Raw genomic sequence first — 19,412 nt, forward strand, 5'->3', positions numbered from 1 at the left:
GATTTTGGGATTCAGAAGAGTGAGAAAGCAAAAAACTAAATTTGGCCCTGATCTCTTCTCACTTGGTAAAAAGATGCATATTTGAGATTAGGAGAAGTTATTTAATTTAAGACCTCAATCCGGCGTTCTTTCAGCTTCTTTTCGTCTTTTACATAGAACTTTCTATCTATAAACATAGGATTAAACAGGAAACTAACATTACTAAGAATCTTCTGTATGCCAGGCATCATGTTAGATGCTTTCCATATATTTTTCATTTAATCGGCCATCTGTGAGGTTACTTTATTTAACTCCATTTTGCAGAGAGGAAATTTAGGGGATGAAAGGTTAAGTAAACTGTGAGGTAGATTAAGTAAGTATTCAGGTAGATAGGTTAAACTAGATAGATAAGCAAACTGCTAGATTAAGTAAATTGCTAATTTCAGATCCCAGTTCTGTCATTTACTAGTTATGTGAGCCTTAAGGAAACTCGCTTAGCTCCTCAGAATTCTCAACAGCATCACAGATAAAACAAAAGAGACATCACCTTCCTCACAAGGTACTGAGGACTTGTGATGAAATCAGGTACACACAGCACCCAGCACAATGTCTGGCCCTCCGTCAGTGTTAGCAATTCTTCCCTCACCTATCTGTTCTCCTCCTGCCTTGACTTCTTTTGTTTTCAAAAAATTTTTATGAAGGAGCCTGTTTGCTCAGAAGCATGAAAAAGCCTCACTATTTTAAACGACTTTAATAGGTGCCTGGGAACACTGTCTATTGGTGCTCACAGCCAGTAACTCTTCCTTTTTCCCGAGGGTTGACGTTCAGGAAAAAGGAATCCTCTTCAGCCTTTGGCTTCTTTCCAGCTCCAAAGAGGTCATGACGTGAGCAGCCCAGGGAAAGCAGCCCCAGTGAATCATGCTTTCAGCTTCCAACTGGTGACATGAGGGCAGAAAGTAGCCACATCATAGCTGCCAGGAACCACAGCAAATGACTCCACTGTGGCTTTCCCAGACAGTGTGAGCCAAGCGCATGCCCTCACAGCTGCCAGGTGGCCCCGAGAGCCTCAGCCGCCTCTTCGAGTTGAGCTTGTCGGGTTCCTGAGAACTGGCACACCAAGAATTCTCCTGCCAGAGAAGAGGGAACACCTTTTTGGGGAATGAGTTCTCTGATGATGATAAAATCATATCATAATTTTAGTTTCAGGTAGTGAGTATCAGTGACTCCAGCAGCAATCATGAATGGTTTGGGTTTATATCTTTTCTTTTCCCCACTGCGTGCATTTACTCTTGAGGGCAAGGAGGGGCATTTATCACAATGATATGATTCACTCTCCGAGACTGGCTGTGGCTTCATTTCATCTTTGAGTTCTAGGCCTAAGGCCAAAAAGGTGTCAGAATTGTCACCCAACGTCAGATGCATGTTCTCCTATCTATCCTGGTCATCTGTCTTGGACAATGGCCACAAAACACAAGCAGCAGTGAATGTTCTTGATGTTAATCAACCTCTTTGTCCCCCTTTGGTCTGTGCAGACATGAATCTAAGCCCGCTTTCCTAACCTACCTTTTTCTTACTAGTTTTCTTACGTATTTTGGAATGATGATTGCCCTGATTAGTCTACCCACCTTGGGAAACACTAATTGCATTTACTGATCTTAAATTGATTTCTAAGTCCAGGATTGCAGGATTTAGTGCACAAACCCCCTTCCTTCCTACTCATATTGTTCATGACTGTGGATTCTGCTCATAGCCTTGGGCTTTAGAAACAGAAGTCTGACGAGCCACTGTTTTCCAAAGTGAGGAAGTTTGCAGCCTCTGTTTTTACCCTGCTTCCTTTTCTACCTTGCCTGTTAATATACATGTTCTTGTGGGAAAAGCCCTTCATTAACTACCCAAACGAGGCAACAGTAAGGGAAAAAGCAACAGAAGCACAGAAGGATAATGGTAGCACGCACCTGTGCCTGCTTAGCAGTCCCTGTGCTGTTGGTGATCTGCCTAAACACAGGGGGAGCGAGCATCTAAGCAGGATGGTCTTGGAACCTGAATTAAACAAACAGCACAGCAGAAGAAGGAAGAAACCAGAAGTCTGGTGGTGAGGGCTTTTTGAATTCTACTCAGCACTTTCCAACTCTGTTGGCCGCTGATTCTGTCCCCACCCCTGCTCCTGCGTTGTCTCTTTTTACCAGTATGTGACATAGGAGTAAATAATAAATGTAGCTTATGGAAACTTTTGGCCTTAAATACTTTGACGTCTTCCCTGAGGAAAGGTGCTTTATGTTTATTTTTATTTTTTTAATTAATTAATTAATTAATTAATTAATTTATTTTATTGGCTATGTTGGGTCTTTGTTGCTGTGCACGGGCTTTCTTTTAGTTGCGGTGAGTGGGGTGCTACTCTTCATTGTGGTGCACGGGCTCCTCATTGCCGTGGCTTCTCTTGTTGCAGAGCATGGGCTCTAGGCACTTGGGCTTCAGTAGTTGCAGCACATGGGCTCAATAGTTGTGGCTCACGGGCTCTAAAGCGCAGGCTCAATAGTTGTGGCCCATGGGCTCATTTGCTCCGCGGCATGTGGGATCTTCCTGGAGCAGGGATCGAACCTGTGTCCCCTGCATTGGCAGGCAGATTCTTAACCACTGCGCCACCTAGGAAGCCCCTGCTTTATGTTTATTGACAATATTTTCTTTTTTTTCTTTTACAACAAATAAAACAATAGCACTTGTATTGTTTATAATTATTGAAATAATTTACTCTAATTTGAATTTTTTTTATAAATTTATTTATTTTATTTATTTATTGGCTTTGTTGGGTCTTTGTTGCTGCACACAGGCTTTCTCTAGTTGCTGAAAGTGGGAGCTACTCTTCATTGTGGTGCTCAGGCTCCTCATTGTAGTGGCTTCTCTTGTTGCGGAGCACGGGCTCTAGGAGCGTGGGATTCAGTAGTTGTGGCACATGGGCTCAATAGTTTTGGCTCACGGGCTCTAGAGCACAGGCTCAATAGTTGTGGCGCACGGGCTTAGTTGCTCTGCAGCATGTGGAATCTTCCCAGAGCAGGGCTCGAACCCGTGTCCCCTGCGTTGGCAGGCAGATTCCCAACCACTGCGCCACCAGGGAAGTCCTAATTTGAATTCTTATATATGAGAACCTTCACATACAACTCCCATGGCATCTTTATAAAGTGTACAGGTCATAAATATGATGTTGAAAGATAGGCAAAGTAAGCCACAGAGATATGAAGTGAGTTCAAATCACATTGTGAGTCAATGCAATGGCATATGAGTTCAGGTGCCAAATCTGGGTTCTGGTACACTTGACACAGCCCTCACCTTCAGAGATGAAATTCTTTGAAGACCAGGGTACAGAAAAGGGTAGAGTGATGCTCCGTTTTGAAGGTGATCACAGTTAAACCCTTTTTATATCACTAAATGATTTCACAGACTTCATGAATATCAAGTCAGATGAAGTTTAATTACATTTGCCTATTTCAAAAAATGACTGCTCAAGACTGGATGATACTATGAACAATTATATGCCAACAAACTGGACAACCTAGAAGAAATGGACAAGTTTCTAGAAACATGCAGCCCACCAAAAATGAATCAAGAAGAAATAATTTGAACAGACTTATCACTAGAAGTAAGACAGAATCTGTAAAACAAAACAAAACAAAACAAAAACAAACTCCCTGCAAACAAAAGTCTAGGACCAGATGGCTTCACTGGGGAATTCCACCAAACATACAAAGAACTTATAGTGATCCTTCTCAAACTTTTCCAAAAGGTTGAAGAGGAGGGAACACTCCCAAAGTTACTCTATGAAGTCACCATTACCTGGATACCAAAACCAGGCAAAGACACAACAAAAAAAATATTATAAGACTATATGAAATTGCAGACTGTTTCCTAACTCTGGAAGACATGGTAATGCAATACCTCCAACCATGAGGGATTCCAAAATAACAATGACAATGTCCTCATCTGCCCAGAATACAGAAGGATGACTGAACAAACTGACAGAAGAATGCAGCTTTCTCTCTCTAAGAAAAGTCTGCCGGGAACTAGTTCCCACGTTGTTTCTGCCTCCAGGAAGAAATGCCAAAGACTTGCTTTCTGCCTGACTCCTTAAGGTTTGTGGAGTCTCTGTGGGGGGCCTAGATTTGGACACATTGGGAACTGATGATGGGTATGAACTATTGCTGAAGTTCATTTGAGCCCATGGTCTACTGGCTTCTGTTTCATAACCATTCAGTCAGCCAAATATTTAATTTTTTAGCGAAACAGAGGAAAGGGGACCCCTTCTGGGGTTGCTGTGCAGCAACATATATTCACAATTCATTTTGCTTGGGTTTTTAAATATAATGTTACTTTATAATTATACAGTGCTTGGCCATTTTCAAATTTTCTTTTGATGCTCAAAACAGTTTCAGGAGGCAGCTATTGTTATTCTCATTTTTAGAAATTGAGGTTTAGAGAGCTTATGTCGCTTAAACCTAGGTCTGCCACATTCCAAAGCTTATGCTCTTTTTTTAACCTTTATTTTGAAATAATTATAGATTCACATGAGTTTGCAAAGAAATGTACAGGGAAGTCCTATGTACTCTTCTCCAAACCTCTTCTAATGTTAACATCTCATACAACTAGAGTATAATATCAAAAGCAAAAAAATGACTTTGTCACAATCCACATGCTTATGGCAGAGTTCACCGGCTGTATATGTATGTGTGTGTGTGTACATGTGTAGCTGCATGTAATTTTGTCATGTTCTTTTTATATATAAATCATACACTGTTCTACCAATTTTAAATATGAAGTCAGATTATATGAATGAATAAAATGACTTTTCCTTCAATAAAACAATATCTACCAACAATTATGTACATTATGACCAAACAGCTTTTGGTTTCTGGTTGCAATTAGGAAGAAAGAAAAGGAAGAAATTCTACACACCTCATCTCTTGGGCTCACTAGTCTGTGCTATGTTTCTTTATGGGTACATCTTCTGGAGGTGATAGTAGGTATGAAATAGGGAAACAATTTATTGGTTTATTGATAATTACGGCAGCAATCTTTTATCATGTCAGAAATGTCTATCTGGAAAGGAAAGGTGATCTTACCTTGACTTCAAGTTTAGTCTCATCATCTTCCCTTTCCATGGAGTTTGAATCTGTCTCCATGTAATGTTCCTCAGATGTTTTCTGATGAGGAGCTAGACAGACAAAGAAAACCTGCCATTAATTTGGCTTATAGATAACTCAGAGCACTTAGCCTGACTTGGACCATGTTGATGTAGTTAATTAACAAAGCTTAATTGAGCTGCTACAATGATTTCCAAGGCAGTAGATGAAATTGGAGGTGAGGAAGAGATGCAGAAAAGAAAGAGTCCCTGATCCGAGGCACTCGATCCAAAGAGAAAAAAGTAACACCCAACACCACAGGAAACATCAAACCACAAGTCAGTAAATGTAATGTGGTAAAAATGATAGCTTCCATCATTTGCGTTTTTAAGGCCCAGATAAAAAGTCACTTTCTTCATGAAACCTTCCTTAACTATTCCAAATTTCCTGGATTCTTTTTATGCACTGATATTTAGCATTTATCATTTGCAATGTATAATATTGCACTTGATGTTGTTCTTGGATTAGAAGATTCAATTCTAGGTACCACATTCTATTGAGTATATTTTTTCCATTATACAGGTAATTAATTTGTGATTATTACACAAAATTTGAAAAATACTAAAACCTTACCATTTAAACACACTATGATCATATAAGGGGATGTCCATGTCTGCCCTAGGCAGAAATTGTTGCTAATCTGATGATCTAACAGTTGCATTCCAGAATTTATTAGTGGACACGATGATTGTGTGAAGAATCAGCTGAGTCTGGAGGGAATTGGGCAGCCTTGCTCTTGCTCTCTCTTCTCAATCATTCTCTCTCCTTCCTCTCCTTCCCACAGGGCTCTCAGACATCTGGGAGATACATGGCCATTTGGCAGTAAGATTGGGATTTGGGGAGGAGAAGCCTTGGTTAGGCTTGAAGCTTTCTAACCCAGCTTTACCAGAAGGCTGCATTGGGGGTGATGGCTACAAGGCTAATAAGTTAAGTGGTAACTTGAATTTTTGTCACCATCACCACCCTTGTGTATACAGTTCCTTTGGGAAACTCACGGGATACATGTGATTAACCCAGGACAAGATATGAGCGTTTCTAGGTCCCATGGCCAAAATGTCATCCAGCTAATGCCACCAATATCACCCTGATGCTTACCTGTGGTAGACTTGATGGAGGTTGACTGTCTTGCTTCCAGAGGCCCCTCTCAAGCCTCAAGTTCTGTGAGCCAACTGGAAGCAGCTTGGGCTTTCTGTGGGTTTCCCATACATGTTATGTTGAAATCTGTAGTGAAGCACTTTGTTTGCTACCCTGGGTTATATGACCACTGAAGCTATTTTGTAATAATGGACAACCTGTTGGGCTCCTCATTCTCTGCAGGCTCTCTGTAACCTGAGTGGTTCCAGGCATAATAATGGGAAACTAGAAATGCATACATTAATTGGCAACACCCACGACTGAGAAGCACCTGCCCCTAACGCTGTTACATACAGCGATGAAGTTAAAGGCAGGGCTACGGGAGCCATGGTGCCAGCACTCGAGTTTTGCTCTTCCACATATGAAGCATACATTATCAAAGAGCCTTAGCTTCTTCATCCGTATCTGCAGAATAATGAGAACGCCTACAGTATGGGGTTGTTATGAGGCCTTAATGAGTTAATATGCACAAAGTGTTTAGATCATAGTAAGCACTCTGTATATTTTAGCTATTATCGCCACAAAAGAATTTTCTTCACATTCCTTATGTACTTCAGAGAGGTTGAATGTTGTATCCAAGACACCCGGCTACCAAGAGTCAGAGCTGAGATTCCAGCTCCCATCTCTAAGCGGCCCCGACCATGTTCCCTACACTGTGAAATATAATAGTTTATCTTGGCAGGGACTCAGTTATTAAGGAATCAGACAAATGTGTTTGAAAATTCTGCTAGCGACCAGCCAGAATTCACACTTGGTGGTTAATTTCCAAAGCAAAAGTGCAGTATTGTTACACAAAATGAGCCAGTTTGCCTGACCAAGGTCAACAATACCTGTTCAGACATGTCAAAGATCTGTGGATCCTAGGAGGGTCATTATTTACTAAGAAATCTTGTGTTTGAAAAGCCGAGAAAAAAATCTATCATTCCTGCTTTACTTACTTGTAACAAACATGTCTTTTAAAATAATGAGAGAAGCAAAGTCATAGAAAGGACCATAATTTAGTTTTGGGAAAGAGCCCTGGATGAGAGGTCAAGAGAACCAAGCCCTGTTTCCAAGTACCCAAGAAGTATGTCTCTCTGTGTGTGGGCGTCTGTGTGTATCTGTGGTATGTGCACATAAGTGTATCTGAGTGTGCATGTGTATGTATGTGCGTGTATGGGGGGGAAATTCAGGAAAGAAATTAAACTTTTTAAAGTTATCAACTTTTTAATTGTAAAAAGTTTATTATGTGGTAGGAGACAGGGAACTGTAAATTGTACTAAGTGGAGAGTTACCAAAACACCCCATAATGTTCAGATAAATAAAAACTGAAAGAATTTTTTGCAAAACAAGAAATGCCAAAGGAAGGTTTTCAACCTGAAGAGACAGGACACAGGATATTCAATAAGGAATAAAGAACACCAGAAATGGTGAATAGGAAGGTAAATATAAAAATATACATATATGTATTTTTTTCCTTTTTTTTCCTTTCTCCCAATTTCTTTAAAAGATATATGATTGTTTAAAGCAAAAATTTTAACACAATAATGGGGTATGTACCATATGTAGATGTAATATTTAGGGTAAGAATAGCACAGAGGATGATAAAAGGCATATGGAACTATACTGTTGCATATTTCTTGTATTTTCATAAAGTGCTACAATCTTAACTCAAAGTAGATGGTGACAAATTAAGGATGCACATGGTAATCCCTAGAAGAAACACCTGGGGAAATACAATGCAAAAAGGGATGTATGTATGTACGCTAAAAAACCAGCAGAGGAATTAAACGGAATACTAAAAAAGTTGGCTAACCTAAAAGAAGCCAGGAAGGCGATCAGAGGAATAAAAAAAATGAGACAAATAGACAGCAGATAACAAAATAATAGCTCTTGATCCAACTATAGCAATAATAACATAGTGCGTAAAATCAATTAAACACTCCAGTTAGAAGGTAGAGGTTAACATAATGTTGTTATTTATTTATTTTTATTTATTTATTTTGGCACACAGGCTTAGTTGCTCCACAGCATGTGGGATCTTCCTGGAGCTGGGATCGAACCCGTGATCTCTGCACTGACAGGCGGATTCTTAACCACTGCACCACCTAGGAAGCCCTAACATAATGTTTTTAAAAGGCAAGACCCAACTATACCTGCCTACAAGAAATACATTTTATTTTATTTTATTTTGTTTTGTTTTACCATTCAGTTCAGTTATTTTTTAAAGAAATATATTTTAAAAATAAAAGATAGAAATAGAAAAATGGAAAAAGTGTATCATGCAAACAGTAAGCATAAGAAAGCTGAAATGACTATATTAGTATATGACAAAATAGACTTTAAGATAAGGAAGACAAGGACTATTACTAAAGATAAGAAGGGAAGGAGAGATATTTCATTATTATAAAAGGGCCAGTGTATCTGGAAGACATAATAATTATGAATATGTATGGCTTAAGAACAGAGTTTCAAAATACATGAGGCAACAAATGACATATATATCATATCCAAGAGTGTTTACCCAGGAATGTATGATTGTTTTAACATTTAAAAATAAATCATTGTAGGGACTTCCTTAGTGGTCCAGTGGTTAAGAATCCACCTTCCAATGCAGGGCACACAGGTTTGATCCCTGGTCTGGGAATTAAGATCCCACATGCTGTGGGGCAGCTAAGCTGAGTGTCACAACTACTGAGCCTGCGTGCCACACCTAGAAAGCCTGCATGCCACAACTACAGATCCCACATGCTCTGGAACCCACGCAGCACAACTACAGAGCCCATGTGCTCTGGAGCCTGCACACCACAACTAGAGAGCCCACATACCACAACTACTGAGCCCATGCACTCAGGAGTCCACACACCACAGCTAGAGAGAAGACTGTGCACCGCAACAAAGAGCCTGCATGCCGCAACTAAGAACCAACACAACCAAAAATAAATAAATAAATATTTTCAAAAGATTAAAAAAATAAATAAATCATTGTAACCCACCAAATAAACCAATAAAGGAGAAAAACCATATAATCATCACAATATATGCACCAAACAGAGCATCTGAAAAATTCAATAATCATTCCTGATAAAACTCTCAGCAAACTGGAGTAGAAGGGAAATTCCTCAATCTCATCTGTGAAAACCTTACTGCTAACGTCATACTTCAAAGTGAAAAATAAACTCTTTCCCTGCATATTGGGAAAAGACATGGATGTCTGCTCTCACCACTTCTATTCAACATTGTACTAGAGGTCCCAGCTATTATCATAAGGCAAAGGGAAAAAAAGCATAAAGATTGAAACAGAAGAAGTAAAACTGTCCTTATTCACAGATGATAGTTACATTCCTATTGATAGTTATGTATAGTAAATTCCTTATTCCTTATTCCTATTGATAGTTATGTATGGTAAATTCCACTTATTATAGGGCTTTTTAAAAACATGAAATGCCTAAGATCTTTACACTAAAAACTGCTAGATTGTTGAGGGAAATTAAAGAAGACCTAAATAAATGGAAGGTTGAAACGTTTATGAATTGGAAGACTCAACATTGGTGAGAGAAAAGTTTTCCCCAAATTGATCTGTATATTCATTCAGTGATCTATATGTTCATCCCAGCAGAAACTGAAAGGTGATTCTAAAATTTGTATGGAAATGAAAAGGACCTAAGATAGCCAAAACAATCTTGAAAAAGAACAAAGTTGGAAGACTTACACTACCTGATCTCAAGGCTTACTAGAAAGCTATAGTAATCAAGACCATGTAGGATTGGTGTAAGAGCTCATCTTTTTTTTTTTTTTTTCCTCTCAAAGAACCAATTTTACTATTCCATTGATAATAGAATCTTGCAGGCCTTTTAAAGGTCCTTAATGGAGTTTATTTTATGCTAATGTTATTTGTGCATTTATATTATTCTTCTACTAGACAGTGTGCTTCTCCTGGCATCCAGGCACTCAGTTTTACCTAAATTTATAAGTCTTCAATGCCTGTACTATTCCATATCTTAAATAATATCTGTCAAAACAGTGACCATTATGCATCTTAAACAACCATAATCTAAACCCTCATGGGCATCGATGAAACATAAAGCCACAAAACTTCCTTCCTCAAATAACCTACCCAAGGCGGAAGGCTGGCTGATTTTTGGTGACACCCATTTTGGGGAGGACTCAGGATGGGGGGCCACAGGTTGCACTGGGCGAGTCTGTCTGGCTGCCAGTTTCATCAGACTCATTTGTCTCTTGTGAAAGATTTCCTGCATGTCACCCAGCTTCTGCAGGACTTTCTGGGCTTTGGCCTGTGGGAACAAAAGCAGATCATGAGCCGGTTGCTCTGCACTGAGCCTGAGGACATGAAGCATCCCCTTTCTTCCATCTTCCCCTCCTCCCCGCCTCCTATCTCCCTCAGGTGACCCTTCTCTGGGCATTCATATGCAGGTCATTGCACATCTTACCTTGTACAGAATTGTGCTTATAAGAGTCTGTGCCTCCCACTTGATTGGCAAGGGTTGTATTCTTTTCACCACTCTATCTCCAGTGCCTGGAACACTGCCTAGCACTGAGTAGTGCTCAGTAAATATATGCTGAGGGGGTAAATGCTCACTAAGCCATATCCATTCATGGTAGAAAAGGATGCCACAGGCCATGAATGAATGGCATTAGGCCAACTTATAAAACAGGAAGATTTCAAAATAAGAAATGTACCCTGAATAAAGAGCCCTGATGGAGAAAATTCTGTAAGTATTCTGGGGGAAAGAGGTGGCTAAAATCTGAGGCAGAATCAAGGGAACCACAAGGATCTGTAATGAAAAGGATACACAATTAAACTGTATTCTGTGAAACCCCTTCTCTCTATATAAGTAGGAAAGAAACTGAAGAAATAACCCGGGGAAAGATGAAACCCAAACACGTTCTCATAACTGACTCTATGCCCTAAGGCAGAGGTTCAGGAGAACAAGAAACAAGACCTTTTCACCTGAGTTTCCCCAAGGCCTGAATTCAGCTGAATACATTTCTTCCAGCATGATGTGCCTCTAGCTCTGGTGGATCAAGGAAGTGGGTAGCCCTCTCTTTGTCATGTCGACTCTGACATCCATCTTGTAGATGGCTTTAACCACCAAAGAAGGGACTAGAATTAGAAGAGCTGAACCAGCATAATCAATGCAGAGTGGTCTGAGGTGCCGAATTCCAAAAGTACAGGCTCAGCACACACCCAGGGAGGCTGCCACATTTTGCAACTGGAAAAAGTAAATTTTTCTTTTCTACGTGGAGCCATCTTCTGAGGAAACAGCAAAGATCCCTGAGGAGTAGAGTGTTAGCTGTGAAACAGCTGTTCCCCAATAGCCTAAGGCCTTGTCGAGGCTGACCTCTGCCCCAAAATCTGGGGCTGGTCTCACTCTTTGGAGGCTCTGAGTGCAGACCTGCACTGTCCATACAGTACCCACTGGCCACATGTGGCTACTGAGCGCCTGCAATGTGGCTAGTCTGAACTGAGCTGCACTCTCAGTTTAAATACACGCTGGATTTTGAAGACTTACTTGAAAAAAGAACATAAAATATCACATTAAAATACAACTAGTTGTATTTTAATGAGATAGTGATTGTACGTTGAATAGTGATTGTACGTTGAAATAATATTTTGCACAAAGGTTAAAGAAAGCATTATTTAAAATTGATTTCACTTGTTTCTTTTTACTTTTTAAAATGTGGCTACTACAAAATCTTAAATTAAATATGTGGTTTGCATTATATTTCTATTGGAAATCTAGACCAGGGGTTGGCAAATTTTCTGTAAAGGACCAAACAGTAAATATTTCAGTCTTTGCATACCATCTGGTCTCTGTCAAATCTGCCAAACTTGGCTGTCTTAGCATAATAGTCATAGAGGATTGATAACACATGAATGAAAGCAGCTGTGTTCTGATAAAACTTGATTCACAAAAATAGGTAGCAAGCAGCTTTGGCCTATATCACTACTCAGAGCCTGTGCTTAAAGTGTCACTTCAGAGAATGTGCCTCTGGCCTCAGGAAATTCAGTTGTGCAGTGGACTGTTCTGATTACACAGCTATGAGTGCAAGTCCCAAAAGAAGCCAAATTCCCTTATATCATTCTGGGGGGATGGAGATAAGACGCTACTACTCTGCCCCTCTGGCCCAGTGATGAGCTTGGCAAAACTGAGACATGCGTGTTAATTGCTGCACAAAGATCAAGAAATCTGACTCAATGAATGATTGTCAAATTGGTGTTGTGTGGTGGACAGCCCTGGTGTGAGGTCAGTGCCACATGATAGAGCCCAGTGACTCACTACTTGGGCTAGACAGGACTTGGATCACCTTTGCCTTTTTTGCAGCTTTCTCTTGTGACCCCTGGGTGAACTCTGGAAATAATGAGGCAGTCAGAAGAGACCCTAAATTCCTAAGCTCAGATGAGGGGGGAAGTAGTGCAAGATTAACCACTACATTCCCCTCTTTCCTCTTTTTACTTGCAAATCCATTTTCCATACTACAATCAGAATTATTTTTCTAAAATTAAATATGATCATATAACTCCTCTGTTTAAAAGCTCTGCAGGGGCCCCCCGATGCATCAGGATACAGTCCAGACTCCTTATCCAGGAGCACTGGGCTCTTCATGACTCAACCCTGATCTCCCTCCAGTCTCACCTCCTGCCAGTACCCACCCCTCACACTCCAGCCTCCAGCTGGGGAGTACCTGTTTTTGAGATATAAGTTTTATTTTTTAGAATACTTTTAGATTTACAGAAAAATTGCAAAATAGTACAGAGAGTTCCCATATACACCACACTCAATTTCCCCTATGATTAACATCTTATGTTAGTATGGTACCTTTGTTACAATTAATGAACCAATATTGACACATTATTTTTATTATTGCAAGAAATTACTAAATAAAATCCACACTTAGATTTTCTTAGTTTTTACCTAATGTACCTTTCCTCCCCACAACAGCCACATCCAGGATACTACATTACATTTAGTTGTTGTGACTTCTTCGACTCTTCTTGGCTGTGACAGTTTCTCAACTTTTCCTGTTTTTTCATGAACTTTATTTTGTGGAGTATTGGTCAGGTATTTTGTAGAATGTCCCTCAGCTGGGATTTATATGATGTTTTACTCATGATTAGACTGGAATTATGGGGTTTTGGGAGGGAAGATCACAGAAATAAGTGCCATTTTCATCACACCATATCAAAAGTACACACTATCTACATGACCCTTGATATTGACCTTGATCACCTGGTTGAGGTAATATTTGTTAGGTTTCTCCACTGTAAAGTCACTCATTTCTTCTGTCCATACTGTACTCTTTGGAAGAAAGTCGCTATGGGCAGCCCACACTTAAGAAGAGGGGAGTTACGCTCCATGTCCTTGAGGCCAGAGTATCTGCATAAATAATTTGGAATTCTTCTGTATGGGAGATTAGGTTTCTTTCCCCCATTTATTTATTTATTCCATCATGTATTTATATCACAATGGATTCATGATATCTATTTTACAGTTTGAGCTGTAATCCAATACTACTTTATGAATTTTGTTGCTCAAATTGTTGCAGCACTGGTCACGGGAGCTCTTTCAATTGCCTCCTATGTCCCATCATTGTGGTTTGTTTCATTTTGTTTTGAGCAGTTCCTTACTTTCCGGCACTATAAGATGCTCTAGGATCATCTTTTTTTAAAAATTGAAGTATAGTTGATTTACAATATTATATTTGTTTCCGGTTTATAACATAGTGATTCAATATTTTTATAGATTGTACTCTAAAGTAATTATAAAATATTGGCTATAACATTGTAGCTTATTTATTTTATACATACTAGTTTGTACCTCTTAATCCTTTACCCCTATCTTGTCCTCAATCTTTCCGTCTCCCACTGGTAATCACTAGTTTGTTCTTCATATCTGTGAGTCTCTTTCTGCTTTGTTATATTCCTTCATTTGTTTTATTTTTTAGATTCCATATATAAGTGATAACATAGAGTATTTGTTTTTCTCTGACATTTCATTAAGCGTAATACATTCTAGATCCACCCATGTTGTTGCAAATGGCAGGATTTCACTCTTTTTTAATGGCTGGGTAATAGTCCACTCTGTGTGTGTGTGTGTGTATGTATAGTGTGTGTGTGTATGTGTGTGTGTGTGTATATATATATATACTTTTCTTTATCCATTCATCTGTTGATGGGCACCTTAGGTTGTTTCCATATTTTGGTTATTATAAATAATGCTGCTAGGAATATTGGTGTGCATTGTATCTTTTCAAATTACTGGTTTCATTTTCTTTGGGAATATGCATAGGAGTAGAATTGCTGGATCAAATGGAAGTTCTATTTTTAGTTTTTTGAGGAACATCCATATTCTTTTCCACAGTGGTGGCACCAATTTACATTCCCACCAACAGTGTATAAGGGTTCCATTATCTCTTTTATCTTCAATCTGAATACCTTTTTAAAAAATTGAAGTATAGTTTATTTACAGTGTTGTGTCAGTCTCTGCTGTACAGCAAAGTAACAAATGCCAACATGTTATTTTGATGATAGTCATTCTGACAGGAATGAGGTGATATCTCATTGTGTTATTGATTTGCCTTTCTCTAATGATTAGCGATGTTGAGCATATTTTCATGTACTTGTTGACTATGTGTATAATTTCTTTGGAAAAATGTCTGTTCAGGTCTTCTGCCCATTTGGTTTTTTGATATGGTGTTATAAAAGCTGTTTATATATTTTGGATATTAAACCCTTGTCAGTCATATCATTTGCAAATATTTTCTCCCATTCAGTAGGCTGTCTTTTAGTTTTGACAGTGGTTTCCTTTGCTGTGCAAAAGATTTTAAGTTTAATTAGGCCCCATTTATTTTTGCTTTTGTTTCCTTTGCCTTAGGAGACATCCGAAAAGTATTGCTACAGTGTATGTCAAAGAGTGCTCTGCATATGTTTTCTTCTAGGAATTTTATGGTTTCCAGTCTTACATTTAAATCTTTAATCCATTTTGAGTTTACTTTTGTATATGGTGTGAGAAAATGTTCTAATTTCATACTTTTTCATGTCCCTGTCCAGTTTTCCCAGTATCACTTATTGAAGAGACTCTCTTTTCTCCATTGTACAGTCTTGCCTTCTTTGTCATAGATTAATTGACGATAAATGCATAGGTTTATTTCTGGGCTCTTTATTCTGTTCCATTGATCGATATGTCTGTTTCTGTGCCAATACCATAATGTTTTTTTTTTGTTTTTGTTTTTTTTTATTTTTTTGGGGGTACACCAGGTTCAATCAACTGTTTTTATACACATATCCCCATATTCCCTCCCTTCCTTGACGCCCCCCCCCCCTCGAGTCCCCCCCACCCTCCCTGCCCCAGTCCTCTAAGGCATCTTCCATCCTCGACTTGGACTCCCTTTGTTATACAACAACTTCCCACTGACTATTTTACAGTTGGTAGTATATATATGTCTGTGCTACTCTCTCGCTTCTTCTCAGTTTCCCCTTCACCCCCCGCCCCCTCCCATACCTCGAGTTCTCCAGTCCATTCTCTGTATCTGCTTCCCTGTTCTTGTCACTGAGTTCATCAGTACCTACCATAATGTTTTGATTTAGCTTTGTAGTACAGTCTGAAGTCAGAGAGTGTGATACCTCCAGCTTTGTTTTTTTTTCTCAAGATTGCTTTGTCTATTTGTGGTCTTTTGTGGTTCCATATAAATTTTAGGATTATTCCATCTAGTTCTGTGAAAAATGTCATGGGTATTTTGATAGGGATCACATTAAATCTTAGATTACTTTGGATAGTTGGACATTTTAACAATATTAATTCTTCCAATCCATGAACAGGGGATATCTTTCCATTTCTTTCTATCACCTTCAGTTTCCTTCATCAATGTTTTATAGTTTCAGAGTATAGGTCTTTCACTTCCTTGGTTAAGATTATTCCTAGGTATTTTATTCTTTTTGATGCAATTTTAAATGGGATAGTTTTCTTGCTTTTTCATTCTGATAGTTCACTATAAGTGTGTAGAAAAGCAACAGATTTGTATCCTGCAATTCTACTGAATTCATTTATTAGTTCTAATAGTTTTTTGGTGGAGACTTTAGGGTTTTCTATATGCAGTATCACGTCATCTGCAAATAGTGACAATTTTACTTCTTCCCTTCAATTTGAATGCCTTTAAAAAAAATTGAAGTATAGTTGATTTACAATGTTGTGCCAATCTCTGCTGTACCACAAAGTGACTCAGTTATACACATATATACATTCTTTTTTAATATTCTTTTCCATTGTGGTTTGTCACAGGATATTGAATATAGTTCCCTGTGCTATACATTAGGACCTTGTTGCTTATCCATTCTAAATGTAACAGCTTGTATCTACCAACCCCAAACTCCCAGTCCATCCCTATCCCTCCCCGCCTCCCCGCCTCCCCCTTGTTAACCACAGTCTGTTCTCTACGCCTATGAGTCTGTTCTGTTTTGTAGATAGGTTCATCTGTGCCACATTTTAGATTCCACATATAAGTGATATCACATGGCATTTGTCCTTCTCTTTCTGACTTACTTCACTTAGTATGATAATCTCTAGTTGCATCCATGTTGCTGCAAATGGCATTATTTTGTTCTTTTTTATGGCTGAGTAGTATTCCATTGTAAATATGTACCACATCATCTTTATCCATTCATCTGTCAATGGACATTTAGGTTGTTTCCATGTTTTGGCTATTGCGAATACTGTTGCTATGAACATAGAGATGCATGTATCTTTTTGAATTATAGGTTTGTCCAAGTATATTCCCAGGAGTGGGGTTGCTGAATCATATGGTAATTCTATTTTTAGTTTTCTGAGGAACCTTCATACTGTTTTCCATAGTGGCTGTACCAACTTACATTCCCACCAACAGTGTAGGAGAGTTCCCTTTTCTCCACACCCTCTCCAGCGTTTGTAATCTGTAGACTTTTTAATGATGGCCATTCTGACTAGTGTGAACTGGCTCCTCATTGTAGTTTTGATCTGCATTTCTCTAATAATTAGTGATGTTGAGCAGACTTCCTGGAGGGCTGGGCAGGTGTCTGTCCACTGGTGGGTGGAGCTGGGCCTTGGCCCTCTGATAGGCAAGGCTGTGTCTACAGGATGTCTAGAGGTGGCTGTGGGCTCAGGAAGTCTTTAGGCAGCCTGTCTGCTCATGGGTGGGGCTGAGTCCCCACCCAGTTAGCTGTTTGGCCAGTCCCAGCACTGGTGCCTACAGGCTCTTGAGTGGGGCCTGTTGAGGTCTTGGTGCTAATGAGCTAGAGGGAGAACACCACAATGGTGCCCACCCACACCAGTGTCTAATGGTAGAAGGAACTCCCCAGTATGGCTGCAGCCAGTGTCTATGTGCCCAGGGTGAGCCAGAACTGCCCTGCACCTCTCTGGAGACTCTCCAAGACCAGCAGGTAGTCTGGCTCAGGCTCCTACAAAATTACTGCCTTTCCCTGGGTCCCAGAGCATGTGGGTTTTTGCGTATGCCCTTTAAGAATGAAGCCTTTACTTCCCCCAGTCCTGTGAAACTCCTGAAATTAAGCCCTGCTGGCCTTCAAAGCCAAATGCTCTGTGGGTTTGTCTTCCCAGTGCAGAACCCCCAGGCTGCGGAGCCTGACGTGGGGTTCAGAACTCTCATTCCTGTGGGAGAAACTCTGCAATATAATTATTCTCCAGCTTGTGGATCACCCACCTGGGGGTAAAGGCTTGATTATATTGTGAGTCCACCCCTCCTACCCATCTTGTTGTGGTTCCTTCTTTATGTCTTTAGTTGTAGAAGATAATTTCTTACAGGTTCTGGTCTTTTCATCAATGGTTGTTCTGCAAATAGCTACAACTTTTTTGTATGCTCGTGAGAAGAGGTGAACTCAGGGTCTTTCTACTCTGCCATCTCAGCCAATCTCAAAAATAGCCTTTAATATGTTGAGATAAGTTCCCTCTACACCAACTTTGATGAGTGTTTTTATCATGAATGGATGTTGAATTTTGTCGAATGCTTTTTCTGTGTCTATTGAGATGATGATTTGGTTTTTATGTGATTCCTTCCTTTTGTTAATGTGGTAATCACACTGATTGATGTGTAGATCTTGAACTATCCTTGTATCCCTGGAATTAATCCCACTTGATCATGGTGTATAATCCTTTTTATATATTGTTGAATTCAGTTCACTAATGCTCTGTTGAGTTTTGCATCTATATTCATCAGAGATATTGGCCTGTAATTTCCTTTCCGTGTAGTGTCTTTGTCCAGTTTTGATATCAGGGTAATCGTGGCTTCATAGAATAAATTTGGGAATACTCCCTATTCTTCAAATTTTTTTGGAATAATTTGAGAAGGATAGGTATTTTCTTTTATATTTTGGTAGAACTCCCCTGTGAAGCCATCCAGTCCTGGACTTTGGCTTGATGGGTTTTTTTTTTTTTTTATTAAAATTCAATTTCACTGCTAGTGATCAGTCTGTTCAGATTGTCTATTCCTTTCTGATTCAGTCTTTGAAGACTGTATACTTCCAGAAATTTATCCATTTCTTCTAGGTTGTCCAATTTATTAGTATATAACTGTTTGTAGGTTTGTTTTTGTTTTTGTTTTTGTTTTGTATTTCTGTGATATTGGTCATTATTTCTCCTCTTTCATTTCTTATTTTGTTAATTTGGTTCCTCTCTCTTTTTCTTGATAAGCCTAGCTAAAGGCTCTTAAATCTTTTCAAAAAAAACTAGCTCTTGGTTTCACTGATCTTTTCTATTCCTTTTTGGTCTCTATTTTCTTCTCTGATCTTTATTACTTCCTTCCTTCTGCAGACTTTGGGCTTTGTCTTTTTCTAACTCCTTTAGATACCAGGTTAGGTTGTCATTTGAGAGTTTTTTCTTGTTTCTTGAGGTAGTCCTGTATCATTATAAACTTACCTCTTAGAACAGCTTTTGTGGCATGCCATAGATTTTGAAAAGTTGTGTTTTTCTTTTCACTTGTCTTGAGGTATTTTCTAATTTCCTCTTTGATTTCTTCATTGACTCATTGGTTTTTTTAGTAGTATGTTGTTTAGTCTGTACATATTTGTGTTCTTCCCATTTTCTTCCTGTAATTGATTTCTAGTTTCATACCTTTGTGGTCAGAAAAAATGCTTGATATAGT

The 19,412-nt window shown here is 39.1% G+C and overlaps 1 protein-coding gene across 2 annotated transcripts in view; it reads right to left on the reverse strand.

Annotated features, from left to right (window-relative positions):
* The window catches only part of MCF2L2 (MCF.2 cell line derived transforming sequence-like 2), a 277,613-nt gene that overhangs the window by 94,341 nt on the left and 163,860 nt on the right, over positions 1–19,412 (reverse strand). For both annotated transcript variants that reach the window (XM_057738080.1, XM_057738081.1), the window contains 2 exons: positions 10,381–10,558; positions 5,091–5,182 (listed from right to left, as the gene is read on the reverse strand). In XM_057738080.1, the coding sequence (XP_057594063.1) occupies positions 5,091–5,182; positions 10,381–10,558 (270 nt within the window). The remainder of the gene's footprint in view (positions 1–5,090; positions 5,183–10,380; positions 10,559–19,412) is intronic.

The sequence above is a fragment of the Hippopotamus amphibius genome, chromosome 6, assembly GCF_030028045.1.
Source record: "Hippopotamus amphibius kiboko isolate mHipAmp2 chromosome 6, mHipAmp2.hap2, whole genome shotgun sequence".
NCBI lineage: Eukaryota > Metazoa > Chordata > Mammalia > Artiodactyla > Hippopotamidae > Hippopotamus > Hippopotamus amphibius.